The 27,486-nt window shown below is 53.8% G+C and overlaps 3 protein-coding genes across 8 annotated transcripts; 1 reads left to right on the top strand and 2 right to left on the bottom strand.

The window, feature by feature from the left end:
- Window positions 1–97: 97 nt before the first annotated feature.
- On the bottom strand, window positions 98–6,907 carry ZFAND2B (zinc finger AN1-type containing 2B). Of its 6 annotated transcripts, none has more exons than XM_080620382.1 (10): window positions 6,786–6,907; window positions 5,936–6,338; window positions 5,255–5,349; window positions 4,719–4,850; window positions 3,949–4,100; window positions 3,352–3,459; window positions 3,138–3,207; window positions 2,525–2,601; window positions 1,849–1,927; window positions 98–1,594 (listed from the first exon to the last, which is right to left on the bottom strand). In XM_080620382.1, the coding sequence occupies exons 2-10, from the start codon at window positions 5,988–5,990 to the stop codon at window positions 1,556–1,558; spliced, it is 807 nt and encodes a 268-aa protein (XP_080476508.1). In that variant the 5' UTR covers window positions 5,991–6,338; window positions 6,786–6,907; the 3' UTR covers window positions 98–1,555. The 6 variants fall into 6 exon arrangements, with proteins under 6 accessions (XP_080476508.1, XP_080476507.1, XP_080476506.1 ...); XM_080620381.1 differs by having other exon boundaries at window positions 1,849–1,930; XM_080620380.1 differs by having other exon boundaries at window positions 3,352–3,477.
- Window positions 6,356–20,778, bottom strand: RETREG2 (reticulophagy regulator family member 2). Its single transcript, XM_080620375.1, has 10 exons — window positions 20,405–20,778; window positions 18,107–18,213; window positions 13,262–13,292; window positions 12,389–12,524; window positions 10,980–11,064; window positions 10,092–10,229; window positions 9,660–9,754; window positions 8,566–8,701; window positions 6,994–7,799; window positions 6,356–6,905 (listed from the first exon to the last, which is right to left on the bottom strand). The coding sequence occupies exons 1-9, from the start codon at window positions 20,761–20,763 to the stop codon at window positions 7,069–7,071; spliced, it is 1,818 nt and encodes a 605-aa protein (XP_080476501.1). The 5' UTR covers window positions 20,764–20,778; the 3' UTR covers window positions 6,356–6,905; window positions 6,994–7,068.
- Window positions 20,779–20,839: 61 nt separating this feature from the next.
- CNPPD1 (cyclin Pas1/PHO80 domain containing 1) lies at window positions 20,840–27,392 on the top strand. Its single transcript, XM_080620376.1, has 8 exons — window positions 20,840–21,030; window positions 21,279–21,381; window positions 23,887–23,968; window positions 24,537–24,657; window positions 24,751–24,879; window positions 24,996–25,057; window positions 25,302–25,419; window positions 25,886–27,392. The coding sequence occupies exons 1-8, from the start codon at window positions 20,962–20,964 to the stop codon at window positions 26,516–26,518; spliced, it is 1,317 nt and encodes a 438-aa protein (XP_080476502.1). The 5' UTR covers window positions 20,840–20,961; the 3' UTR covers window positions 26,519–27,392.
- The last annotated feature ends 94 nt before the right edge of the window (window positions 27,393–27,486 follow it).

Raw genomic sequence — 27,486 nt, forward strand, 5'->3', positions numbered from 1 at the left:
CTGCAGGGTATATGCCTGCAGGATACCCCTGGGGGGCAATGCTCCAGGGAGGGTTAGCACTTGTGCCCTTGTGTCAACCAGCAGCTCTGCCACAGGGCACTGCTCCGTGGGCTTGGGCAGGCAAGGGACAGAGCAGGCTGTCAGCATCTGCCGCATCCCTGCACTAAAAGGCTGAGCATGGCAGGGGCTGCACTCCAATGGCAAAGGAAGGAAAAAGCAGCACAGCTGGTGCCTGCTTCATGCCCATGTGCCCCCCCTTGCACGTCCTTATGCACCCATCCAGAGAGATGGGCTGGACACCAAGTAACTGCAACCCAAAGTGCTCTGCACCTCGTGCTCTGCTTTTATTTTCTCCCAAGGGCCCAGCCTGAACCCACCTCCCACCCCAGGGAGGCACTGCCAGCAGATAACCCCCTCTGAGCTGTAGGGCAGCTCAGTCCTCTGCAGAGCCAGGCACAGCCCTACAGGCAGGAGTGGTCCCAGCAGGGATGCATGACAGAGCAGTGGGAAAGCAGTACCACTCTGCTCTGCAAGAGGCCAGCTGGACAAGTGACCCCTGCTCATGCATCAGCTCCTGCCTCCAAACGCCAGCCATGAAGGGCTGGTTTCAGGCTCAGGGCTGTGGTTACAGGAAGGGGCTCTGTGCTGCTCTTACCCAGGAGGGAATTCCCTGCAGCACAGGTGCAAGGACAGAAGCGTTCCTGCCCCAGCAGCCTTGAAACAGGGCATTGGGATCGTTTTGGGCAGCAGAGAGCACCCAGCAGCAGGAAGGCAGCTGCAGTCTTCCCATGCAAGCAACAGTACTGTAGTCATTGCTGAGGTTACTTTTCAGATAATGGCCCTTGTTAAATTAAACCAGAAAGGAAATGCAGCTCATTCAGTCTCAGAGAGGTGCTGGGACCTAGCCAAGGCGGGTAAGGCCCAGTGTGGTCTTGTGCATGCAGACAGCAGGGGAGGCACCAAGGCACGGGGCGCGGGGAAAGGGCTGCCTCCATGCTGACAGGAGGCTGCACATTCAGCTGTGCCATGCCCATGCAAGAGACCGTCCCAGCTACAGTTGCTCTTTGCTGAGGGGCTGGCAACAGCCCTCCATGAGCATGAAATCCAGCCCCAACGGCAGCAGGCAGCTGTATCCCAGCTGTACATCCAAGCATGCAGAGATGTCCCCACATGGAACTTCCTTCCAGGATGGCTCTGCCCTCACCCCGGAGTCCCAGCAGTGCTGAGACACAGCCACAGCAGCTGTGGCTAAGTGCATGCTGCGGGCTGCCGCTTGCTTTGGTCAGTGTGTGCTCAGCCTCCTTCCATACTGTCTTCACCTCTCCAGGAGCATCAGCAACTTGCTGCACTGATTTTATACAGGTACTAGGGCTGAGGTGTCAGTGTGTGCTTGGTGGCTCGCCTACAGCCCCCAGGGAGATGAGTTGTCCCTGGCGAGAGGCTCTTGTCATTAGTGTCCATGCCAGAACCCCAAGGCATCCATGAGGGAGGCCAGAGCCACTCCTCAAGTCACGAATAGGATCCCATGTCCACTGGTGCACCCTGCTTCACCTGCCTACGACATGCTGCAGTTCGATGGCTTTGAACCCTGCACCTGGAATGGGAAGCAGCATTTGGTGAGCAATGGAAGATGGGCTTCTTCCTCTGGCCATCCAGTGCTCAAGTCTCCAGGGCTGTGTATTTGGCAGTGATGCTGCCACTGCCCCAGGCTGGGCTGCCTTCCTGGTGAGAAAAGTTACTCTAGGCAGGGCCCAGAGGAAGCAGAACCCAGGGAGAACCCCTCCACAACATATATGAGGTTAGGATCAACCCCACTACGGTGCAGAGCCTGCAGCCAGCCCCACTCACCTGCCGCTGTGACTGCTGGTACTCAGCTTCGCTTGCTGACAATGCCCGGGCCAGTGCCAGATCCTCCTCCTCCTGTGTCCTGCTGAGGACAGCGGTGCATTGCGTGCATCGGCCTCCCCCAAGCCCGTGGGCACAGTGCCCAAAGCCCTTTGGGGCGGCAGGATCTCCTGTAACTGCAACCCTCAGGACAGCTAAGGGCAGGGAACAACTGAGGATCACCCTGGCCAAGCCAGGGGCTAGGGAGGGACGAGATGATCCAGCAGTGGCTGGAAGCCAGCACCCTGGGCCAAGGAGAACCACATTAACTCCAGTCTGTGAGACTGGTGCTTTTAGCAGCACCAGGCAATGTGCCCGAGGACGTGGGCTCCTTGGTGTCCTCTGTGAACACCCCTACACCACATGTGTCAGGTTCTGGCCCCACTCATTAGCTGACAAGCGCTCAGAAAATGGTTTGTCCCACTCTGTGCTCAGTCATTGTCCCCGCCCCATGCCCTGGAGGGCTTGCTCACTGAACTGAGCTCCGTGATTGCTCTGGACTCTTCCTGTCAGCCACAGAGGCATCATGTGGAAACACGTGCTGAGAGGAATGTCATCCCCGGAGCCATATGATGGAGCTCCTCCCCAGGCACCTCTCACACAGGCTTGGGGCATGACACCACATGTCCCCGGGCTATACCTGGGTGGCTGTGCTGAGCTGCGTGCTGACTCTGCCAGGGACATCTCCAGAGCTCGTTGCAGAGCCTCTTCCTCACTCTGAAACAAAACATACTGTCACCAGCTTGGCTGGGGGTGGCAGGAGGTGGCCCTGAGGAACATGCGGCAGGCACAGTCTCACTTGGCTAAGAACGGGTGCATCTGCCCTCTACAAGGCCAAAAACAGCCAAGGTGAAGGCCTGGGGCTCAAAACAGAACTCCACCTCTTTCCCCCTGCCTAAAGAAACACAGTTCTGCCTGCCTTTGCAGGGACCACACTAAGAATACCAGCAGGAAACAACTTCCAGTCTCCTACACCCTTGGCTTGCCGAACAGAAAGACAACACCTGGGGAAAACAAGCCAGTGCATTTTGTCCCTTTGGGGAAACCCGAGCAGACAGCACAGCCAAGAGCTGCCATTCACAGGCACCAGAGCAAACTCTGACGCATCTGGGATCCCTGTTTGCCAGGGAAGACCCTGCTGGGGGGCACCGCGGTCACCTACAGAGCGTGGGTTAAAAAGCAGCTGCTGCAGGAACTCCCCAGGGAACAGAACCACCCAAACCCAGCCCAAATGCCCAGGCCAGGCCACTCACCAGCCCGTTCTGCAGCATGACAGCTTGAGGGGAGGTGCTGCCAGCCTGCAGCACAGCTGCTCCGCCTCCTCTGCGGACAGGAGAAAAGCTAGGTTACTGTCAAGGCAGGGAGCCCTGGTACGAGCACACAGCCCTGCCGATGCAGAGGCAGCAGGGAGCTGCCGCTCCTGCATCCCACAGGGAGCCAAGCTGAGCCTGGCCACGCCCACCTCACCTGGCAGGGGCTGGAGAAGAGGGGCTGCCTGCTGGCCGGGCACCTCCGCTGCTCGATGCAGTGACCGTTTTGGAGGAGGATGCCTGGGCTCTCGCAACTGCAGCGTGTCTGAGACAGACAGGATGCCTGTGAGCAACTGTTAACATCATGAGCCAGCCCTTGGCACTGAATACCCAGGGAGATGAAGCTGGATAAGCAAGATGCTTCCCTGGCTCCCTGCTCCTCTTCTTACTGAAAGTACCCATGTTGTGGCTCAGCTACGCCCTAGTTTCAAGTCCTGTTTCTCTCATTGAAACACTATTCTAGGATAGGCAGAAGTTGTCAGATACAGAATAAGGGGCTGGGCTGAGAAGCAAGAGCAAAACACCCAGCAGGCAGTACCAGAGGCTTTTGCTACAGGAGGAAGAGAATGTGTATAGAGCTGTGCTGACTCTACAAACCTTGACACTGCTGGAGGACACCCCAGCACACAAGTCAGGGACCGCAATAATGCAGCAGTCCCAGACAATGGGCCAGGAGGAGCTGAGCTTCTTCCCTGTCCCCTGCCTGGCAAGCACAGCCCCATCCCTGCCACCCTGTGTGTCCCCTGGCCCTCACCCTGCTTTGGAGAGTGGACGTGCTGCCCCACTGCAGTCGTGGTCCAGCGGGTGCCGGTGCTTGAGGCAGTAGTTCTTGTGGCACTGGTCACAGATCACCTTCATCATCTCCTTCTGCTTGCAGCCAGGCTTCAAACATTTGTTGGTGAAGATCTGCAAGATGACATGGCTGTGGTGAAAAGGAACATGCCCTGTCCCTTCCCTCCACACCAGGCCCTGGGCACTGACCAGCTTTCCCCACCTGTGCATCTTCTGTGGGCTCTGGAGTTTGTCTCTGAATACTCATTTTCTTTAGATAGTTTATCAGTAATTCACTACTGCTTTGGTCTCCATAGACAAGGGTCTGCACAATCACATAATCACAGCAGAAGAGACACTTCCTCACCCAGGGACTACTGCCTGCCCTGCCAGGGAAGTGGGGACAGCCCAGAGACCTCCAGCTGCTGCTGGGCTGGATTCCTGTCTGGCCAGCTCCCTGCAGCAATTTCCTCTCCTGGAAACTAATTGCTGATTGCATTTTCCTAACGGCAGCATGCAGTTTCCTATCCTCAAATCCCAGATGAGTGCCCAGCCCCACTCCACTGCTACCTCAACCCTAGACTCATACCACAAAGCCCTGCAGATGCACACACCTCCAGGTCAACAACCCTTCCTGCCCTCAGCCTGTGCAAACAGAGACAGCACCAGGCAGGGCAGAGTTGTGTGTTGTTTCCATCCCATCCCCAGGTTCCAGCAGGGTCTCAGCAGCAAGATGGATTGCTAGGTTCCTACCTTGCGCTTGCGCTGTGCAGGGTCGGACTTGCAGTCACGGTCAATGTGCTCACCCACCACGACATCAGGCATCTCCCCCCGCCTCACAGGGACTGGGGTGTTGCAGAGGGGACATACAGGAACCTGGACATCCTGTAGAGACAAAAGGAGGGAGCTAGGAACACACAGCTCAGCAACCTTGAGTGCTGTGCAGCCATCTCTCTCCCTTTCAGGATCTGCCTGCTGTGGCTTTCACAGCATGGCCTGTGGTTTGAGATCCTGCTCACGCCCTCCGAACAGGTCGCTGTTTCTAACCCAGCGGGTGTGACAGGCATGGACAGAGGCTCTGGGAAGGGAAACCAGTATGGCTGGGAGATACTCAAACCACTTCACCCAGTGGCAGAGGGTGGACTGGAAGTTCGCAGCAGTGATACAGATCCCGGCTTTCAGAGGTACCTTCAAACCCAGCACGCATCTCAAGGGAAACGCCCAAGTGATCAAAGAAGTCACAAATTACTCTGATCCCTGGCTGGACTAGACCTTCTCTCAGCACTTACCTTCTTGTAGGCAGAGGTGCAGTCGTGCTGGGCATAAGTGACGTGGTCGGTGCAGAAGATCTGTTCGCAGGCATCACACTTGAGAGGGAGGAAGTCTGGGAGCGGGGAGAGGCCGCGGGCAGAGCTTTGAGGTCAGCGCTGCCCGCCTGGGACACAGCCCTCACCCGCGTCAGAGCCAGCGCCGCTCCTCTCTTCGCTCGGGTTGCAGTGCCATGGGTGGCTGCAGAGACACCTCAGGCTCCTCCTCAACACCTGCCCTCCCCGCACTCGGGAGCAGCATCCCGAAATCATGCCGAGCCCCCTGGGGATCCCGTCCTCAGGCCAGAGGCGAGGGATGGCGCCACTCCCACCACGGGGCTCGCCCACCCGGAACGACCGCAGCCCCGACTCTCCTCAGCACCGCCGTACCTGGCCTCTCCCGCCCCCTGCAGCACCGAGCGCCGGCAGCCGCAACGCCCGCTGCCCCGCCGTACCCGCCCCGCGGGCAGAGCCGGCCGGCGGCAGCCCCGAGCTACCGGCACTCAGCTCCGCCCTGCCGGGCACTGGGAAGGACGAGGCCCCCCGCGCCCCTCCGCCAAGAACGGCCATGCCGAGCCCGTCACCCCCCATCCCGCAGCCTCCCCCGCCGCGCGCCGCCCGGGCCGGGTGCCGGTGCGGTGCCGCGCCGCCGGCAGCACTCACCCAGGCGCTGGCAGGCGGGCCAGGAGCAGTGCGCGCCCAGGTCCGGGAACTCCATGGCGGCTCCGCACCTCACCCGCTTCCGGCACCGCGTCACCCGGACATGGGCGGCACCAGCTGCAGCCCCGCCCCGCCGGCAACCCCCGCCCCGCAGCTCCGGTAGCACCGCCCCGAGGGGCCAGCTCAAAGCCGGGGCTGCCCTCCTTCAGCCTCCGTTCGCCTCCGCCCATCCTGTGCCGCCATCCCCGGCCCCGGAAGAGACACAAAACACGGCTCCCGGCGCTCTTCACCCCGCTGCCAAGTCTTCAGGTGCCATATTATGACGCCCAACTGAGCACAGAAAGGGTGGCCGTAAGGTCAGCGCTGCAGACGGCGAGAGGGGCCACGGCCGGAAGAAACCGGAGTACTGAACAGGGCCAGGAGAGAATTTCATTGATTGCAAAAACCTCCACAGCCACCCAGTAGCAGAACTCAATTCTGACAGGGGAAAAAAACCAGGTATCGCCCAACACCTCGTTCCAGCAGTGACATGAGCGGCAGTAACAGTCTGCAGAACTGGCCTCTTTGTTGCCAGAGCCCATCTGCTTTAGTCTCTTGCTGCTAGCCTGCCCTCCAAAGACCCTTTTCCCTCTGCAAGCCCTCAAGACCCATGTCTGACTGTGCACCCCATCCCTCCCCCCTGAACGAAACCAATGAAAGTTAAAATTATTTACATTTGTAGCCATTTAAAAACCCAATAAAATAAGATTGCATATGTCCTACTGGGGAGGTGGGTATTAGCAGCAGCTACAGCTAGCTTGGTACTCTGCGTGCAAAACGAAAGACAAACAGAAGACAGACCAAAATACTGCACCATTACTAGGAAGCGTTTGCTGGGGTTGGTGTTTTGATTGTGGCGTAAGGCTTCTAGGAGCCAGCTCCTCCCCAGGGGCAGGGCAGGGGCAATCTCCCCTCAGCCAGCGAAGGCCGGGCTCTAGAAGGATGGAAAGGATTCGTTATTCCAGACACAGCACATTAACACTGATGCGTTTCCATCCCAGTCAACACAAACATCTAAAAACCTGCTGCACGTTCCCCGTGTGAGTTTTTCCTTCTTTCCAGTGAAGACGGAAGAAAAAGGGGCGCGTGAAGAAGACCTAAGACATAGATGCTGCTGTCATCACTGCCTCCTTCTCCTCTCCGTGCTTTGGCAGCTCAGCAGGTGTGGGAGAGAGGGAAGCTGGAACGGCAGGAGACACTTGTGCATCCTGCTCCTCCCCGAGCCCCAGCTCCACATCCATTTGCTCCAGCTCCCCCTGATCCAGTAGCTCAAAGTCATCTGCTTCCTCCTCGTCTTCTGGTGAAGCTGCTGTCTCTGTCTCCACCACTTCGCTCTCTGACAGCTGTGCCTGGAAGCTCAGTTTCTCTTCAGGCTCTGTGGGGAGGAACTCTGAGAGGGAGGGCCCCTCGCTGGCCTCGGAGGACCGCAGCAGTGCGGAGAGGGTGTTCTGCACTGCGGTGGTGATGGCAGTGGTGACGATCTCCTCGCTCAGTGTGTTGATGCAGATGCCCAGGCCGGGGGCAGGGGCAGGCTTCGGAGCCACGCTGTCTCCCGCCGTTTGCCCACTCCCATTGAAGTGCGTATTTACAAAATGGAGAGGAGATGTGAGGTGAAGGATGGAGAGGCCAGAGTCCGCGGCCTCCTTCTCTGCTGAGTCCAGCTCATGGGCAGCATGGGCAAGCTCGGGGCCCAGAGGCACACCAAATGCGTCTTCATCGCTCTGTGGTCCCAGGTCTCTGGAATGATATTCTTCCACGGAGGGAAACTCTGCCAGGTCCTTGGAAAATGACTCCTCTGGCTCACTGTGCAGGCTCTGCTGGTCCAGGTCTGAAAGGCACCAGCATTAAAGGTGCAAGTCCCTTCACCTCCACCAAGGGCACTGACACCTCCCACCACTTCCCCTCAGCTGATACACGAAGGCTCACTTCTGGGCATCCTTCCAGTTCTGGGAGCACAGCAGGAAGGGGGCTGCAGTTATTCCCTTCTCCCAGTGGGAGGACTCACACAGAGTGTCCCTTTTCTCATTCTGTTCCATGTGCTCTGTGCTCAGAGAGGACTTCCTTCTCCAGCTCATGCTCTCTGCATCTAGAGACCTCCACTAAAACCCACAGGCTCAGGGAAATAGTGCTCACAGCATGTCACCTGCCTCTTCCTCCCCAGACACTCAAGTGACCACAACCAAGGCATTACCTTCACATTCCTCACCACTAACTAGTCATTGTCTGAGTTTGTAAGTCTCACAGGGTATGGTGTCCAACCTGTTTCATCCAGGATCATATACAGCTGTACCACACCTATATATATGTACCACACAATTATTTCTGGGGTCTTTGTGGATGCCTTGCTCCCTTCCTGGAGTCACAAGACAGCACTGCCTTGCAGGGCAGTAATCAGAAGCAGATGTCCACTCAGGACCAGCTCATGATCAGCCACAAAGTCAGGGCATGCTGCATTGCTATTACTGCTGCCTCCTTTCAACGTTCTTTTCCCTGCAAATAGCTGGGATCTCTCCCTGTCCTCCCATTCAGAGGGCCAGTGGTTCTGGGCAAGAACACCCAAGGTAAGGAAGGCAGCAATGTGTCCCATCACCTACCTTCAGAAACGTCCGTCAGCTGTGGGGTGGTAGCCCTTGAGACAGAAAAGCCCCCACTCTCCAGGATGGAAGCCTCCTCATCAGAGAGCTCAGAATCTGTGATTGACAGCGCCAGGGCAGTCTTCTTTACATCCACCTGCATGAATGAAGCAGAGGGTGTCTGACTGCTAGTGTTGCCTAGAGGCACCTCCACACAAACCAGAGCTTCCAGGCAGAAGTCTTTGTTGGAGGGAAAGCATGCTGCAGAGGGACAGTATGAAAGCAGGAGTGGGTTGGGCAAAGTGCTCATTGCACTGCAGGGAAGGACAGCCTCAGCTGAGTGGCTTCCCTGCAATAACTCACTGCCTGAAGCTTTGCCTGCTTTCTGTGAAGAACCTGAAAGAGCCAGCACAAGCTGGGATCAGCCTATAGGAGTCTCAGAAGGCTTTGATCCTTCTTCCTCTCCTGGGATAACCAAGGAGTAAAACACCCCTCCTCTTCTGCATGATTCATGCTGGGCCCAATGAAGGCTTCCACAGGTAGCAGTGGTTCAAGTGCAGGAAAAAGAGCATTGAAAGGAGGCAGCATTCCTTTGCAAGCTGAAGCTTCCCACTTCACAGCCCAGGTACATGCCCAGAGCTCCTGTAAACGAAGACACTGGGTCCATTTCTGTGGTGCGCATATACAGAAAGGTCACACCGAGTCTGACAAAGCAGGGAACTGTGTAAGAGACACTAGTGCTGCTCATCTCCCTTTTCCAGCAGTGAGGAGCCTCTGTACAACCGGAAGAGTTGGATTTCTTTAGGGGACACTCACATTCTCTGACCATGAAGCACAACCATCAAAGCAGTTTTGCAGGTCAGCCAGAGGCTGGAGGACAGCTCAGCCTGTCCTGCTACTGCATCACTAGCCCCATGGCACTGCATTCTTAATACCCAGACTGGAGACAACAGCCTTCATCAAATAGCCTGCTCCCCTTGGGATTCTGAAAAGAAGTGACTAGTTGGTCTGCCACTTGTTAGCAACACAGCTGTACTCAGACCATCCCTTGTCTCTCAAGATGCTATAGACCACACAGGAGCAACTGGTTCCCACTCAGCTCTTTGTGCTCTTACCACCGGGGAGAAGCCTGACAGCTCTGCCTCACTCTCACTCTCCGTCTCTGCTGTTGGATCATCACCTGCTGCAGGCTCGCTTTTCCCTTGTCGCTCTATAAGAAAGAGAAGAAAGGCTTTACACAAGACTGGGAACTTTATACTTTTATACATCACTTTTCCCACTATTTCTACTACCCTGTGAAACCTCACATTTCCAAATAGCCCAAGGTTCCCAAAGACAACTGCAATCTGTTGCTCTCATTTGCTCTTCCCAGGATCACCTGCCCAGCTGATCTCCCCATAACCCTCAAGTTTCTGTCTGCCCTACCCCTCCTCTGCTGCAGCCGTTCACCACAGCGTTAGCAAATGTGCTTTCCCCTTGACCCTTTGCTGGGGCTTCACCCTGGGAGTACAGCACCAGAAAAAGTTAGGGTGAAGGTAGATCCTTACTCTTCTTCTCATGCTTGTGGTGTAGCGTCTCAGCCTTCATACTGTAGTCCAGTTTCATCAGGACAGGCTCCAAACGCGTGTACATCTTCTGGATCAGCTCATGGTAGACTACCAGAGGCCAGAGCAGAATGCTGAGCACTGGGGACAAAGGATGCAGGGAGTGTGAAACACAGCAAGCACAACCCAGCCCTTCACAGGGCACCAGCAAGAAAGTCTGCATTGGGGGAAGCACAGCTGAATGCCATTTGCTTTTCTATCTGACTCTGCCTAAAATCCTCATCCATGGTTATTCTTATTCCAAAACTGCTTGATTAACCAGGTTTTCCTAACATCTCTGTTAGGATACAGATTTATGTTAAGATGAAGTGTAAGCCCTCTTCAGCCACTGCATCCCAGCCCCAACATGCAATAGGTGGCCTGAAATTAGGTTATTAAAACTAAAAATCACCAAAACTTTTATAAGGATAGCAGCACAGAGCTCATACATAGATGCATTAGCAGCAAACCACCTGAACAGGGTTAGCAGGGACTCACAATGCAGTGAAAAAGGTCTTATTTACTAAACATGCAGCTTCTTTAACTCTCTCCGTATGGATTTTCCCACTCCAGGAACTGAGAGACTGCAGCTCTGCTTCCCTGGAGCGTCACCAGCAGGGCCGCAGCCGTGGGTAGAAGAGGAAAGCAGGTTTTAGCAACGGCTCCCTCTGCTGACTCTGCACTTGTACTGCATGCACGCACTTAGACCTCCCGGAGCACATTGCCTGTACTGATTAACCATCTGGCAGAAATTCTCTCAACCCCCCCACGAATATGCTTCTACCAGCGTATCAACAGCACAGTTAGGTCATGTTTAAGCTTAAGTCAGACGAGAGAGCTGCTTATACTCACAAATGATGTAGGAGATCATTATGCCTGGAACATAGTGTCCAACTACAGCCAGAATCAGGCAGCCTGAACAGACACTCATGCAGAACTGAAGAAAGAGAGAGGAACAGAAGTGACAAGAGGCAGAGATATATCTATGCAACCAGTGCAGGAAACCCAGTTAGAGCAAAATGAGGGATGTTCCTAACAGAAGTCAGTACACCAGCTTTGCACTGAGTACATTCAGATGCTGATAATCACAACTCAGACAGCTCAGCTGGGTTAATATATAAGCATTAGAGATTGAAGCACAGGAAGACCAAGGTAACCCAACACCCCAATGAAACAAATCAAAACTTTATTGGACAACTATTTATCAAGTAAATTATGTTCCTTCAGGCTAGGGTGGGATATTGCAAATTGCTATTTTAGAGTACATCTCTCCTGCAGAGCTCAGCACTTTTAAGAGAAGCTTGTACTGTCCTGATAAAGCCAGGAAGCTGTTACAGTCATGAGATACTCTGCACTGCTACACCATAAACCAGCTGACAAAGGCATTAGCAGAACCTGTGCTCCCACCAGACCAGGGCCTTCCTCCTCTGGAAGAAGTGGAAGAGTTAATAGTAGTGCAGCCCTGACGGCATACCCTGCAGTCTCCTTGGGAAGGGGGGAAGTGATGACACCCTGCAAGGGTGCAGTATCAACTAAATCCAGCAATGAAGTTTCATTCACAATGGAAAAGTTCTACAAAAGCCCTCTAAGGGCTTTGCTCCCAATGAATTCATGCTTTATGGGGATCTCTGAACTGGTCTCCTACTCACTGTAGTTGGTACAGTGTTTTAAGAAGGAGGAGTAATCGGCAGTAATAGAAACCCACTCCTTTTGGCACCCTAGTCCCCAGGCAAGCCTGATACAATCCCAGTTGTCTGTTCTGTCCTACTTTTTATGGTGTTGAGGCAACTCCTGTCTATAAACCCTTTCCACACAACACACGTCACAGCCATCAGAACATGGTTAATGACAAGTTTCCATGCACTCAGAAACACTGCTGCATTTGGACTTGGCTAGCTACAATCTTGGATAGCAAAATAGGTAGGACCAGCTTAAGAATGGAGCCTGTGGAAGGTGCAGAGGCTGTAGCCTTGCCTTTTTTTCCCCCCACTCCCAATCTAAGAGCTTCCTCTGCACACTAACAAATAAAACTACAGCTAGCTCTTCACAGAAGGGGTTAAGTTCAGCTCCAGCTTACAAATACTGGAAGCCAATTACCCATTTTTTAAGCTTCCCATGGTATATAGTCTGAAAGGAATGAACAGCAAATGTTAAGCAGGGACAGCAATTGTAGAATATTGATTTTACATATTTCCATGTCCTAGGCCACTAGTAATGGAGAGAAAAGCCAGTGCACAGAAGAGTAGGTATCTCCAGCTTACCTTGGCAGGATTTTGCCTCTTGTACTGTAGCAGTTCCTGCAGGTACAGCCTGAAGGTGACCCAGCTCTCTGCCAGACAGTGGCACAGCTCAGGGACACTGAGCAGATGAGGTTGTGCCCCTGAAGTCACCCCCTCACTAGAGACAGACAAGAGCAAGAAGACAATCTTTGAAGACGGTCTGTTTTGTCGAGGGGAGGGAAGAGCTGCACTGGGAAGCAGAGATCCCTAACAAAGGCTCAACAATACTGACTGCATCTTCAACAGAACTATAGAAGACACATGGAGATAGTTTTTTCTTTTAATAGGAAGAGAGCCAAGAGACACCTGAGCCAAGCAAGCAGCAGCAGCAGCTACCATGCCACAGCATCCCCATGCCACAGTCCCATGATACAAGCAGTTTACTCAAAGCCACACAGACAGAAGTGCTGGAGATGGAACTAGTTACGTGGCCTCCTCTGGCACCAAGTCCAAGGTAGCCAGAGCACGGTGCCCAGACCTGTAACTATGGCCGAGGATGGGATGCAAGCTGCACCACCATAGACAGCACATATGGACGGCGAAAGTCAGTTTCAGGAGCTTCCTTCTCGCTGGAGAAGTCTAAAATAGTTCAGAACAAATCCAGGGAAGAAACCCGAGAGTTCCCAACATCAGAAGTACTTGAGCTTAATTGCTACTGAAGGAACACTAGCTTTCCCCAGAGTCTCACACTCTGGCTCCTGAGCTGATAAGCATCTCCCAGTGCAGGAGAAACTGCTACAAACGTTTCACAGCAGGAGCCACGCAATTTAGCGGCAACAGCAAAAACGACAGGTGAGATCACACTGAATTAAGGCTTCTTCACCCTCTTACCAAGGAACACATCAGTGAGCTTACCTCTCCCCTCCCGGCTCCTCTGATGGCTGTGCTGTAGAGAGAACAAAGCACATTAGTCAGGCAAGTTAAAAATACAACCCGACATTTTTACCACTTGAACAGAGCAGAGCTGGAGATGTATCATCCTCAGCGAGTGGATGCACCCTGGGGACCTTCTTTGTGTTCTTATGCAAGTACGAATCATTCGCTTGGAGTCTGAGCTGTGCAGACTTCAGCGGAGCATGCCTGGGGACTTGGAGCAGCCAGAACACTGGTCTTGGGATGCCCTGGCACACCTTGCAACCTGCGCTGAGAAACACATGGCAGGACACTCATACCCAAGGTGCACCCTGCTGCTAGCAAGTTGGCTCTCCACTGCAGGGGTGGCACAACTTGCTCTGGTGTCCCATGCGTCTGGGCAGCGCCATCCCCAAGGAAGCTGCTTAGGCCTTGTCATTCACAGAGGGCTGCCAACATGGTTTCTGAGCTGGGCAAAGCCTCAGCTCCCACCTCAGAGCTCAATATGGCACTAGCAGATCCAAGCTGCACTTCCCACTGACTGGCCCAGAGCACAGTCCCTGGCACGATGCTGTGTACAAATGCCAGAGATCTCTCTGCTGTCTCTATTCTTTCCAGGGGAATTAAGTAACAAATAGCAGTCTTGTGTCTAACTATCTAATTTTAGGGGTCTTTTAGTCTCCTGACAGCCCTTTGTGCCAGGCACAAATATAACTACACTCCTAAGGTCCAGTCTGGATAAAAGCAAGGGAAAAGTTCTCCCATTCCTCTCTGCTCCAACCCAGTGATGATCAATGATCAGATACTTACTTTATGCAGTACTGAAAGGAGGAGCAGTTTTTCAGTGGCAGAGGTCACATATGATTATGTTCTGCCTTTAGATACATAGAGAAAAAAACACCAAATATTTTCATGACAACTGGAACTCATGAGCCTGGCTGCCTATGGGATTTGGGTGTCCTGGCTAGCTGACTAGTGTTTGAGGATGTACAAGGCAAAACCAAAGCTCTTCCAGCTACACAGTCTTTATAAATCTCCTATGTTTAAGAAGGCCCTGATCATGATGTGAAGGCCCCTCAAGGTCTACCCTCTTCTACCAGTCAGCCTACTGTCCTAAAGCTGGTAGAGACAGATACATCTTTGATGCTGTCTGGCCAACAGCAGACTTGGTCCAAGGGGTTCTAAAAATCAGTGGGACTCTATCCCCCACACTGCATGTCAACACATAAACAGGCCTAAAATAAAGGAATAGTTTATGTTCAAAGTCCAGGCTAATTGTTAGAAATGGACTGAATAACGCAGTATGAACAAAAGGGGGTTTGAATCCTCTCTGGAGTCATCAGCCAGATGCAAAGCCCAAGAGCCGCAACAACTCTGCGAAGGAAACACACAGAAGAGGTGAACATCTGTCACTGTCAACACCCAGCGAGACCTCAGACTCCAGCTGAAGCCGCAGAAGACAGCATCTGATTCTGGCAGCCTTGCCACCGCTGCTCTCTAAGACACAGGATGTTGGGCCAAGTGTGCCAGACCCCTCCTAGCACTGCAGGCGCTGCACCAGCCAGCTCGCGCAGTGCAGCGGAGCAGGAGCCATCGCCCAGGGGAGGAGGCGACTCTTTGAGAGCATGACCCAGATTTCCAGTAATCAGGTCTGACAAGAGGAGTCAACTGCTCTCAGACTGGGCTGCCCACTCACTCCTCTGCCCCAAACAAGTGCTCTGCACAGTGGCTGCGGCACTGCTCCCAAAGGGAGCTCCAGGTGTGAAGCGAATGTTATAGATGCAGATTCCCCTCCCTCACCCCCCCACCCCACGGGCTTGTTGCTTCTCTCACGTAACCACCATTGCTGTGTTTTGTTACTGCGCTCAGGAATCTAAAGCTGCTTAATGGCAGCACACAGGAATTCAGCCATATCTCAAAGCCTCATCTACTACCTGCACTAAATCACCAAATAAATTACATTGGCACCAGCCCATCTGTGCTGGCTGGCTATACTGGGTGTACAAGCTACAAATGAGATGCTGGGGCATTCTGCTGGACAGATGTACCTGCACCACGGTAAGCAGGATGGCTCAGGAACCCCACTCCTCTTGAACTGGCTGCAGTAATCCAAGCCACCTAAAATATGCCAGCAGAGGGAGTGAAACCATTCTCCTCAGTTGCTTCTGAAGGTTTCAGAGACACTTCAGAGAGCTGCAGAACATCTCAGCAGCTGCAGAGTGTTCACATGATTTCAACTGGCAAAACACAACCTGTCTTTAAAATCAACAGTATCCTGCTTCCTGTAGTAATCTGCCTGCTGGACATCCCAAAGCACTGGAGTCTTACACCAGTTAGAGGAAGAGCCCAACCACAAAAAACCTAGATCATTTCCGACAGGACATATTCACTTAGTTAAGGATTAACTACAACCCGTGCTGCAGTACTTTCTAGCATCGGTTCAACTACGCCAGCAAGCAGGACACCCACAGCTGGCCTCAGATCATCAATAACCAGCTGAAATCACGCTGTTGGTATTTCACACAGGACTGGCGATTAATACAAACTACTTGACATACACCAGACTCTTCTGGGAGACCAGTCAGCCGCACAGGAGTTTAGGTTTCATGTTGGTAATGACAAATTACCGCTGATGAGTTCCTTGGCTCTTACAGGTTTTCAACGCTTCCCCAAGAGGCATTCTTCATTTGTGTGTAAACTGTAGCTAGAAAGCAGGGGCCCTTTTTAAGGAGTATTAGCATTTAATTGCAATGCACCCTTTGCCAGAGCTCTTCCACACTGCACTCTCCTACACTGACCAACAAACAGCTGCCAAACAACAACACTACACAGAACAGCCCTACTTGATACCCATTTCAGGAGAAAGTGCAGCTGCTTCCTGAAGTCCTTAAACAATACTTAAGTGGAACCCAACATAGAGGTGGTTACATATGGAGAAAACACTCTGTGTGGGAGATGAAAATATGCAATTCCTTCTGACAGGACATAAAATGTTGTGCATCACACTGCTGTTAGTGTGTCCCTGATCACAGTGTGTAACTGCAAAATACACGCTGAGGTTTTAGCATTCCTTCAGAAGTGATGTTATAAACAGTCACCCAAGACACACAGAACTGCCACAAGCTGAGGTTTGTGTGTATACGTGCAGACTCTTGAAGGTGTGGTACTGACCTACTTCCAAAAACTCCACGAAAGCCTTACAGGAAGCACTGGGGAGGAAAGCCACAAAGCTGCAGCTCTGCTTCAGTGGGAAGTGAGAGCCACACAAGAGCCCCTAAGTATTCAGCAGTGTCAATTCAAGAGGAAGCCCCTCAAGAGCACAGAGCACTACCACTCCTTCCTTGTGAAGGCTGTGGAAGCACGATTCAGTGGACCATGTCAAAGTCAGGGCTCTGACCTAACCAGGCACATCAGAAAGGCGTCCCTGTTCTTTGCTGTCAGCAGCAGAAAAGCAGGAAGGAGTGAAATACGGGGGACACCACTGAGGGGCAGCTCAGTAGGATAGGCGCTGACTTCTTGCAGAGCTAATGACACAGGATGAGCCTAACCCCTAGTGTGCTGTTTTCTTTGGTTTTCTTTTTTATTCCTCACTGCTCTGCATCCTATAAATTGACTGCTGTATGGATTTCCTGTTTCTTCTGTGATAACACAACTTTCACAGGCCTGGTACTTGCTGGAGCAATTCTACCCCCACCTGTCTCAATAACGCCATTCTGTATCAGACACCAGGCTTTTGCATTTCTGGACATGTTTCAAGTGAGATGTTTTGGGTGGCTTTAAACTACTCCCTTAAAAAACCAAAGCAAATAAGCAGGAAATTAAATTGGCCAGTCCAGTTTAGCTGCCTAGTTACCTGAACCACACAAAGTAAACAGTTTCAAGACTACACCTGAAACATATCTAACCTTATCAGGACTTCTGTGAAAGCACCCTTTAAGTCAGTACCCTTTTAAGTCAAATAAAGGGCACCTTACAAACACACATATAGAGGGGCTTTCATTCAGAAACCCTCCCTAGAGTAGGGGGGCAGGGATGGAGGGCCCCGAGCTGCCTTTGAACAGCAGCAGTAGATACAGCAGGCAGGTCTGGGTCCAGTCATTTAATAATCTCCAATGAAGGAGGCACTCAAAGCAGACAGCAGCCAATCCATGCCTATCATCGTTATGAGGCAATTTCTCTGGTTGCTTTTGTGCCTAATGTTGGCAGAGACCCTTCAGTAAAGGGGAAAGATAAGCCAAGTGATCAGACTTACTGATTAGCTGGAGATCAGACGCTGTTCAGTACAGGTACAATACACTAACTGTGCCTGCTGTCAGACCTCATCATCCACACTGCTACCTGCCGCAAGAAGTGGCTCTCATCTGCTCTGCCTCTTCCAGGGCATAAGCCCATGCTACACTTAAAAACAATCCTCTTCAATGTACCCCATTTCCTTCCCCTACCTCAGCTGGCCATATATGCTCAGACCTGGAATGATCTTTTCAACAAGACATTTGCAGGAGAGAAAGGACGCACCAGAAACACTGCATCATCCCAGTTACCAGTGTCCCTGACAAGCTAGCTGGGCCCCCTTAGTCACTCTCAAAACGAGCCACTCCCAGAACTTCTCAGCACAGTGCGCAATTCTCCTCATGCCCAGAGTATTAGGATACATCCTAATTGGGATACATCCTAATACTCTGACACAAATAGGCAAGAGGCAGCATCAGTACCAAAGCCTGCAGTTACAGTAGCAACAGGGCTTACATGACCTATGAGAGAGCCAGAAAAGAATCAGCTGTGGCTATAGCCCAGTAGCAGGTAACACTATAACTGCTGCCATTAGCTACAGTGCTAATCATCACATACCTGAGAAATCAAACAGGAACCTGGGCTTCCACCTCTCCAGCAAGAGGATGGCAAGAAGGGACATGCTGAGGAGAAAGAGGGGTCTCAGGGAGGTGGAGGAAAACAACCTAGAAATCAGATGAGAAATTGTTAGGCAGGAAAAAGGCAGCAAATTACTGCTCTTGATGAGCAAACAGCTACAGCTCAGAGTATGGCAGAGCAGAACCATTCAACTGGTACTGGCCACTGCAGCAGCACTGTACTTCACAGACACCCACAGCGTGTTCTCAAATGTTGCCTTTGCCCATCATCCGACAGCTGACCACCTGCCATCTCCCAGTGCTCTCCTCCTCCAGTTGTAAAACAAGGCTAATGCTCCTTCATATGAGTACAAGTCCTTCCAAATCCTCCAGGTGGAGGCTCTCGATAACGTAAATACAGATTGTTCTAGCAGAAGCCTGGTTGAAAAACCAGCCTGTTCGCCGAAAACTTTTGTCCTGTTTGTCATCACAAGCTCCAGCATTACCCACAGGTAGTGCCAAAACACATCCCGCACCTGCTTAGAGATGCCCATTCTTTTATCACAAACCTCTCCCTGGCACTTAAAATGGTTTAGTTGCTCACTTGGCTCTATCATAAAGCCCTTCACCTCCCTCATCAACACATTGGCTTGAGCCAAATGCCAGCTCACACGGTACTACACACATGCAGTTGCACAATCCCATCATCAAAGAGTTTATCTCCCCACTCCATACAGATTTGAAAGCAAAGGTCCCAGGGTGCTGCCTGCACCAGCAGCGACTGTCTGCTTTCCTTCTTTCCTCCACACACGAGCATCAGCACTCCCCTCCAGAAACAAATGCCGGGAAAATGCATTCACCCTCACCCCTTTAATAAGCACTCCTTTGCAGAAAGGAAGAGCTGCTATTTTACCTTGCTTCTCTTCAGTATTTGCCAATAACTAATCTCAAATGTACCAAACAATTATCAGTCAGAGAGATCTCACTGTGCAGTGCAGGGAAGGGCTGTGCTTCCCACCAAGCTACAGTCAAAGGTAGCGTGCTTGGAAGTGAGATCTGCCCCACCGGGCAGCACAGAAAGCAAGCTGCACACTTTCCATGGGCTTACAGGACCTACAATGATCTATACAACAACTTTTTATCCCTTCTCATGGGACAACAATTCTGTAGCTTAACATGTCAGCTCTGGAAGAATTTCCTCCTATTCCACCTCATTTATAGTCTGTAGTTGAACCTAACTATTCTATGATTCTATGATCCCGGCTGAATCCTCTATGGGATCATAGAGAATTCCTCCCCCTCTGTGATATTTAGATATCTTTCTGCTGTCCCATATTCTGGGCACTCTTTGTTCTTGTCCACCTTTTTACACACAGACCCTTAACCACCATTGGCTACCAGCCCTGCCATCTCACGGCATGCCTCTCCCCCTTCCCCTAACTTCAAAGCTCTGATAATTGTATGGATGAGCCAGCAGAACTTCAGTGGCCTCTTCAGTGACTTCAAAGGCTGACTGGTCACAAACTTTCCCCTTTTCTGACTGTCCCTTCCTATTTCATCTGTGACCAACGTTTAACTCTTTCCCTGGCCAGTTGTGACCTTCTCTGCTGGGAAAGCTGCCGGCAGAGCGTTTTCACCACTAAAACTGACTCACTGTTTATACAAACAGGATGTTTTCCATTCCCATCCACAGCTGGGCTATGCCACTCATGCTCCCAGCTCCTCGTGCTGCTGCCCTACCCGAGAGGCAGGGAAGACAGGAAGGCAGGGCAAAAGGAATCTGCTCGTGCCCAAATCAAGCGGCCTCGGCCTTCGTGTGAAAAACCAGCACCCTCCAGAAAGCGACTAACGAGCAGAACGACTTAAACGAACCAGCACACGCAGCCTGCTGCTGCAGGTGCCATGGTGCTCACTGACCATAGCAACGGGGGTGAAGCGAGCTAATAACGCACGGATGCAAAAAATAAGCAGCAACACGCCCGGGCGAGCCTCCAGCCGGGCCGGCTGCCTTTTACTATCGCGGGGCAAATCCTGCCCGAGCTCTTGGCACTGTCCTCCCCAGGGAGGGGCCTGTTTAGGTTTGTCCGGAAAAAAGCAACTGCTGCTTGGAGCGGTGCACATCCCACGACGTTGCGGGGTACAGCTGCCCTCAGCTCTGCTGCAGACCCCGGATGGGATCGCTATCGACGCGGCGGCTCAACAGCGGCACCCGAGAGCGGCCCGCCCGGCCTGCGCGGCCTCGGTGGAGCAGCCCCCGGTGTCGGCCCGGACCCCCGCGGCCTACCCCGCCTCAGCTCACCAGAGGGCCCCGCTGAGCGCGGCGGCAGTGACCAGGCTGTGCAGCGGCCTCTCCCACACCAGCAGCCGCTGCGCCGCCACCAGCGCCGCCTCCCAGCCCCGCAGCCGCTGCCGCAGAGTCGCCGCCAGCCGCGCCGCCGCCGCCGCGGCCGCCTCTTCCTCCTCCTCTTCGGCCGCCGCCGCTGCTGCCTCCTCGGCCCGGCCGCTCGCCATGGCTACGGGGAGCAGGGGAGGGGCCGCTGTCACCGGCGGGGGGAGGGCGGCGGGCGGAGCGGCGAGCGCTGCACCGGCCCGGGCGGGCGGGCGGAACCGCCTGCGGGGGACCGGCGGCCACTCGCGCCGCACGCATGCGCAGCCCATCCCGTGATGGGGAGGGACCGGGAGCGCCTCCGGGGAGGTGGTGTCAGGCCACGCCCCCTGCACCGGAACAGGAAGTGGGGGCAGAGCTCGGCTTGGCAGCGCCTCTGTGGCCTCCGCTCCGGTCACTGGGCGCTGTTTCGCGGCGGACCCGGCACCGCCGGAGGGGACCTGACACCTCCCGCCCTGGGGTCCGGCGGGATGGAGCTGGACGCGTTGCTGCTGGACGAGGAGGGCACCTTCTCCCTGAGCGGGTTCCAGGAGTTCACGGTGAGTCCCGCCCCGGTGGTGCGCGGTGTCCCCGGCCCGGCCCGCCCCCAGCCTTGCACCTCTGGGGTGCTCCCGGAGCACCTTAAACCAGGGCTTTAATCCCTGGCGTTTACGAGTTCCTTGTGACCTCACACCCCGTCCCCTGGATGAGTGCCAGGGGGCCCTGCCGGCCCGTTGTACCGCGGAGCCCATAGCCTGGTGTGGGGAGTGGTCAGGGCGTTTTTCACATAACCCTTGTCTGCCCGTAGTTCCTGCCCAGGCACCAGCAGCTGAGCGAGAGAGTGCGGAAGCGGCTCTATTATGGCTGGGATAAAGACTGCAGCCTGGATAATCTCTCCAGCCCTGTGGCAGGTGGGTTGCTGAGTGCCCCCATATGGGAATGCTGAGTCAAGGGGATTGGAAGGTACCCAGGGGCTGAGACCAACAAGTCACCCGCGCCCTCCCAGAGCCAAATCCCACCCCTGCCCAGCCTCCTTTTCTCTGGGCAGCACAGTGGGAAGGCTTCCAGAGCCTCATGGCTCCTGCTGTCTGTTTTATTGCCCTGTCTGGCCTACTCCTGTGTTTTTGGCACCTGGCGGGTGTGCAGAGGGTAGAGGCCTTTAGGTTGCTTATGAATTCCTTGGCAGTGAAGGCTGTGTCTGTGTCCCTGTCCCTGATGAGAAGTGTCTTGAACAACTTTTTGTACTCTGCAGAGTACATTTAACTTCTAGTTGTGAGCACCAAGGTGACACGTTCTGCTCTGTGTTTGTCTGGATCATGCCCTTTTTTCCTGTTGTGGTTTTTTTTTTTTTATTTTCCCTTGTTGATTCAGCAATGTCTGAGGGAGCAGAAGGTTGTGGTTGGGTTGAGGAGCTGGTGCAGGTGATGCTGGAGAGGAGCAGTCAAAGGCAAGCAGTGGTTTGGTAGAGGGCCTTCACGGTGTGGTTGTGTTAGTGTTCCCATTAGCTGCATGCTGGCGAAGCAGTCTGAAGTCACCAAGGGGCTGTGTGTGATGTATCTTGGTGAGCAGGGGGCTGCTGGCTGCGTGGTGGCATGGCAGGGCAGGTGCTGGGGTGTTGCTGGGAGTCACAAGTTCAGACACAGGCAGTGTCAGGGAGGCATGTGGCTCGTCCTTGGTGCTGGTGTCACACCCAGCTGCAAGCTGGGACTGTTCCACAGGAACTGGTGTTGGAAGTTCAAAGGGCACATTTATGGAAGACTGTTGAAAGCTATTAACTATAAAGACTACCTTGCACCCAGGAAATACCTCCCTCCGTCAGCTGGGGCAAGTGTGACTTACAGAGAGTATCTCTGCAGGCTTATCTGCCCTTACAGCCTTCCTTTGCCAGCTGCTATCAGCCACTGTCAAAAAACAGGGCCTAGGGTGGTGACACCTGTCCTTGTACAGCTGTGCCACTGCTACATGGCGAGTTTATGGCACTGCTCTTCAAACAAGATAGAGGTGATTGTGGAGAGAGTCCAGAGTAGCAGAAGGAACTGGAAAAGGTCTTTGGAGCTGGGTATGGTCACAGGAGGTAGTATGGGGCTTGCTGAGGAGGGACATTGAAAAGTGAATTTGTTCCTTTCAGAAAGGACAAACCATAACCACCCTTGGTGTGCCTTGGCTGTGAGACTGGGGACATTCATCAGCTGCTCTGTGTGCCCTCTAGGGCAGGACATGCTGTCATGGGTTGGATCTGTGGGCTGAAGAATTGGGTTTTACATTGGGGCATAGCATGTGGTGGCCTCATGTACTTTCTATCAGTTGGAGCGTTACTGCTGCCTCTGTGGTGGCTAGTGCAGTGGCACAAGGGTGGCTGAGTAGGGCAGAAAGAGCATCAGCAGTGCAGAAGGCTGGGAGTTGTGTCAGCTTGACTGTGGATCTTAGTAGTGGTGTACTTTGAATTACCTGGAGAGATCCGTTAGAGTAGCATGGGGTTTGAGCTTGGTGGTTGCTGTTGGGCAAATAATTCCAGTGGGACTGCACCCATTCTCTTATTTGCTGAAAGGACATGAAAAGGAGGGACGGGGAGAGAAGAGGTATGATGATGCTTTCTCTGGGAGCTGGAAGCGCAGGGCTGCTGGGACAAGCTCTGTTCTTGACTCTGTCAGACAAGGGCTTGGCAGCAAAATGGAGCTGGAGTTCCTTGTCAAATACTTTTTGCCAAGCACCAGACGAGTGTTGTTTGGGGTGCTCCCAGCTGGTCCTGTCGTGTTGAGAAGTGAGACAGGAGCTGCTGAAGTGATCTGCCAGCATCCATCAGTCTCTGGCCTTTTCAAGTGCTTGAATGCTGAGGCACACCTGTGAGCATGGCAGAAGGCTGAGATGAGCTGCAGTTCCACTGTATTGCTGCTTCCATGTCCTGTTCAGTACCTTCAGGCTCCTGCTCACATTGATATGTTGTCTGTCATCGTCTTGAGGGGAGCTGTGGTGTGAGAGAAGGTGGATCATGCTGATGAGCTCTGGAGGAGGAGGATGCTGGTTGACAGGGATCAAAGGACTGGGAAGATGTCCTAGATCAGGATCTAGAAAGCCTCTGAAAAGGCTGCCTGAGATCCTGCAGGGTGAGGGGAGGGTGATAGCCTCTGCACTGACTGCCGGTATCTCCCCATGACACTGTAATGCTGATCTGACACTGCTGCCAGGCTTTGGACACTCACATCCTCTTCCTGCTTTGGTCTGGCTCTACTGCCCATTTGTTTGCTCCTCTGTCATCCCTGCCTTCTGATGAGGCCTATCCTACCTTCATAGTTGAATTTAAACTTGATGGGCTGAGCAGACCCCAAGACTCAACAGGCTTGTGAGGTGAAGGGGAAGGGTGTGAGTGAACTGTGTCATATGGGTCTAAAACCCTTTTGTTTCATTTTCTGTCCTAGATATTGCTGTGGAGTTGCTGCAGAAAGTGGCTCCCAGCCCTATCCGCAGACTCCAGAAGAAATACGTGTCTCATGTATCTCGGTAAGAAGCAAAACCTGTCCCTTCCTGTCCCATGTCAGAACTGGGAGCTCTGGTCTCACCTGGTCCCGCTGGGCCAGCATTGACTTGTGCTTAAGCCTGATGAGTGTCAGAGAAGCTGGGGGCAGGTGGCAAGGACAGCAGGCACAGTGGCTTCCTGACACAGCCAGGCCTGCTTCAGGTTGCTTCTGCTCTCTGGGGTGTGCTCTTGTTACTGGGAGTGTGTACTGGCTGGATCTATAGCTCACTGGGTAGCCAGGTCTGAGCCCCGTGTCTGCTCTTGGCAGCCAAGCCCTCGTAGCATACCTGGCTGCAGGCAGGGCTGCTCAGTCTGGAGCTTCCTGTGCCTGGGAAGAGGAGCTGGGCTTTCTGTTTCCACCCTGCATCCCCATCCTATGCCACAGCTCAGGACAGCCAGCATGAAGCTGGCAATGCTGGGTGTATCTAACTGTATATTTACTAAACCTCTCTACTACCTACATGGGGAGAGAGCAGACAAGTTGTGCTGTGGCGGACGGGATGTTTGTAGCACATGGATAACCTTTGGATTGCTTTTTGCCCTGTGGCACAGGGAAGCTTGCATCTCTCCCTGCTCCATGATGCTGGCACTGGTTTACATTGAGAGACTCCGGCACCGGAACCCCGAATACCTTCAGCAGATCTCATCTTCAGACCTCTTCCTGATCTCCATGGTGAGTGGTGTAGGCTGGGGAGGTAACTGGGTTGAAGGGAGGTCAGGAAGAGGACAGGAGGGACTGAGATCCTATCCTTTGTGCTGCTTTTAGATGGTTGCCAGTAAGTACCTGTATGATGAGGGTGAGGAGGAGGAGGTGTTCAACGACGAGTGGGGAGCAGCAGGGAAGGTGGATGTCCAGACCATGAACACACTGGAGATGAACTTCCTGAGCGCCATTGTAAGTGGGGCTCTCACTGCGGCTGCCAATGTACTCCCATGAAGGAACAGAAGGATGTGTCTGGGTGCTGGATGGCCTGTCCTGACTGCCCTGACCATTCACTGCTATCCCCACAGGACTGGAGTCTCTACACAGATCCCCGGGAGCTGTTTGAAGTGCTGAGCTGGCTAGAAGGACGGTAGGTGTAGGGGGGTGAAGGTGAGTCTTTCACATACCTTGCAGCCCTGGCTCTGCCCCTGCTCAGAGCTGGCCTTGCTGCAGTGAAATAAGAGGTTAGGGTATCTGTGAGCCTTTGCTAGGCTCTGCAGCTCCCTTCTACAGACCCCGAGCAGGGTCTTCTCCAAGCCTGCCTGGCCTGAAGCTTCTTTGCTGGTGAAGGTCTGTGCCACATCCACCATTCCCTTTTTCTTTTTTTCCTGCAGTGTGGCAGAAAAGCAGGGCATGTGGCGTGGCTGGTTCACATACACGGATCTGTGTGTCCTCATGGAGCAGTCCATGTGGCAGCATGTGCTGGGCCAGTTCTACCAGCAAGTGGTGAAGGTAAGAACATAAAACAGCAGCTACTTGCAAGAACATGGGACCCATGGGTTTGGAGCAGAACCCTCTTTCACACTGGGAGCAGTGGTTTATTCCCTGTTGGTTTATTCCCTGTTGAAAAGGGGAGCTGTCAGAAGCCAGAAGATGCTGATTTGCAGCTGTGCTGCCTGAGGCGCTGGAGCCTCGTGCTGGGTTAGCTCGTGTCCTGTGCTGGACTGCAGCCCCACAAGTCATGGTGCAAGGTCATAGTAAGAACTAGGTGCCGACTGTGGATTTAAACATGAACAGTTAGGATTTTAGCTGGAGCGCTGTGGTTTGTGGTATTTAAGCCCTACTTTGAACAGCCTGTGAGCCACCTGCTGTTACCAGCATCCAGCACTGGTGGTGCTGTTTGCCATCACAGCTGCTGGGTCACAGAGGGCTGTGGGTGCTGCTGCAGGGTCTGGTCTAACCGTTGGCTTCTCTGCAGCTGGCCTGCCTCCTGGGCGTGGTGTACCTGACTGGATTTGCTGCTGTCTTTGCCTCTGTCACCATGGCGCACCGGTCCGTATGCGTGAGGAACCCTGGCCCTGCAGCCCCCCGGCCTGCGCTCTTCCCCAAGGAGAGCAGCTGCCAGCTGGATGCCCAGCCAGCCCCAGGCCCTGACCAGCCCCAGCCCGAGTTGCCTGACATCTCTCCAGCTAGCAGCACCCACTGCCCAGGGGAGAACAGGACAACCAAGGAGCCACGTCGAGGAGGGGTCACGGCGACTGCGCTCTACCTGTGGGGCAGCATGATGACGGCTCTGTCCTACCCAAAGGCACCTGATCTAACCCAACACAGGAGCCCCCTGCAAGGCCCCTTCCAGAGAGTGCCCACTGCCTGTGAGAAATTGAACCGTACCACCTCTGCTGCAGCCCCGAGCCAACCTGGCCCCTTTGGACTTGCCATGCTTCCAGTTCCCCTGGCGCTCCATTGCCATGCCTGCTCAGCCAGTGCAGGCCCCACGTGGGATGCAGCCCCTAGCCGCAAGGACTGGCTGGACCCCCTGGGGCTGAGGCAGTGCTCCTTGCACACTGCCATGGATCTCAGTAGAATCAAGAGCTTAATTTTTCCCAGCTAGGAGCACAGGCCAGCAGCCCCTTTCCCCTTCCCTCCTAGTGTGGCACAACTCACTTCCTTGCACTTTGGGACCTCTGATCCCTGGGACTGCACGGGCCTGAAGGCCCCTGCATTACTTCCAAACCAGCATTTGTGTGTTCTCCTCCCGGGACAGAGGTGTCCTTCACTTTGGGGGCTGCTGGGACATGTTGGGGCAGAGTTGGTTTGCTGCTGGGGTGCTAGGGTGGGAACCTACTAGTTGGGAGGTTAGAAATGGGTGCCCTTGGGCTGGGGTGCTAGAGCAAGGGAGGGGTTATTGTACCTCTTTCTAGAGCCAGTGCGTGGCCCTTGGTGCTGGGCAGAGGTGGCGTGTGGGATGTAGCATGCTGGGGCTGTGTGTGCTGGGTGGAGGGGCTGGGGCAGTGACCCCAGGGGGCAGGGTGCCCTAGGAGGAGGTAGGATGCCTGGGTTGGGGGAGAGGAGGTTGAAGGAGGGGGGAGTGAGTGGCCCGAGCAGGCTAGCCGTAGCAACAATTGCCTCTGGGGGCTGCCAGGCCATTTCTTGGGAGGTGCAAGGGTCACACCAAGAGGGGACTGTGATGTGGCTGTGCCCTGCTGAGCTTGGAGGTAGTGGGGTGCGGTTAAGGCTGATCTTCCTTATCCTGCTTGTGTTGGGTGTTTTGAAACTGGGCTGCTGTGTGACCCCATCCCAAACCTCAACTCTCAATGGCTGTAAGCAAACAGTGCCTGACCACTCCTCGGGGTGGGGGGAAGGCACCTTGTCTTGCTGACCAGCCCAGCTCATTTTGGCCCTTCTTTCTACTGTGGATTTTACACGTGTTTTTCACTCTTTTGTAGATGCAGATCTCTTCCAATAAAAGTAGTTCTTGCTGTGCATGTCCTCGTCCTGCTGAGCCGCTCTGTGCTGGCAGCATGCAGTGAGGAGCTGTGCTTGCTTCCTGAGCTGGTGTGCAGGGCAGATCCTGCGTGC

This window comes from Psittacula echo (assembly GCF_963264785.1).
Source record: "Psittacula echo genome assembly, chromosome: 6".
Taxonomy (NCBI): Eukaryota; Metazoa; Chordata; class Aves; order Psittaciformes; family Psittacidae; genus Psittacula; species Psittacula echo.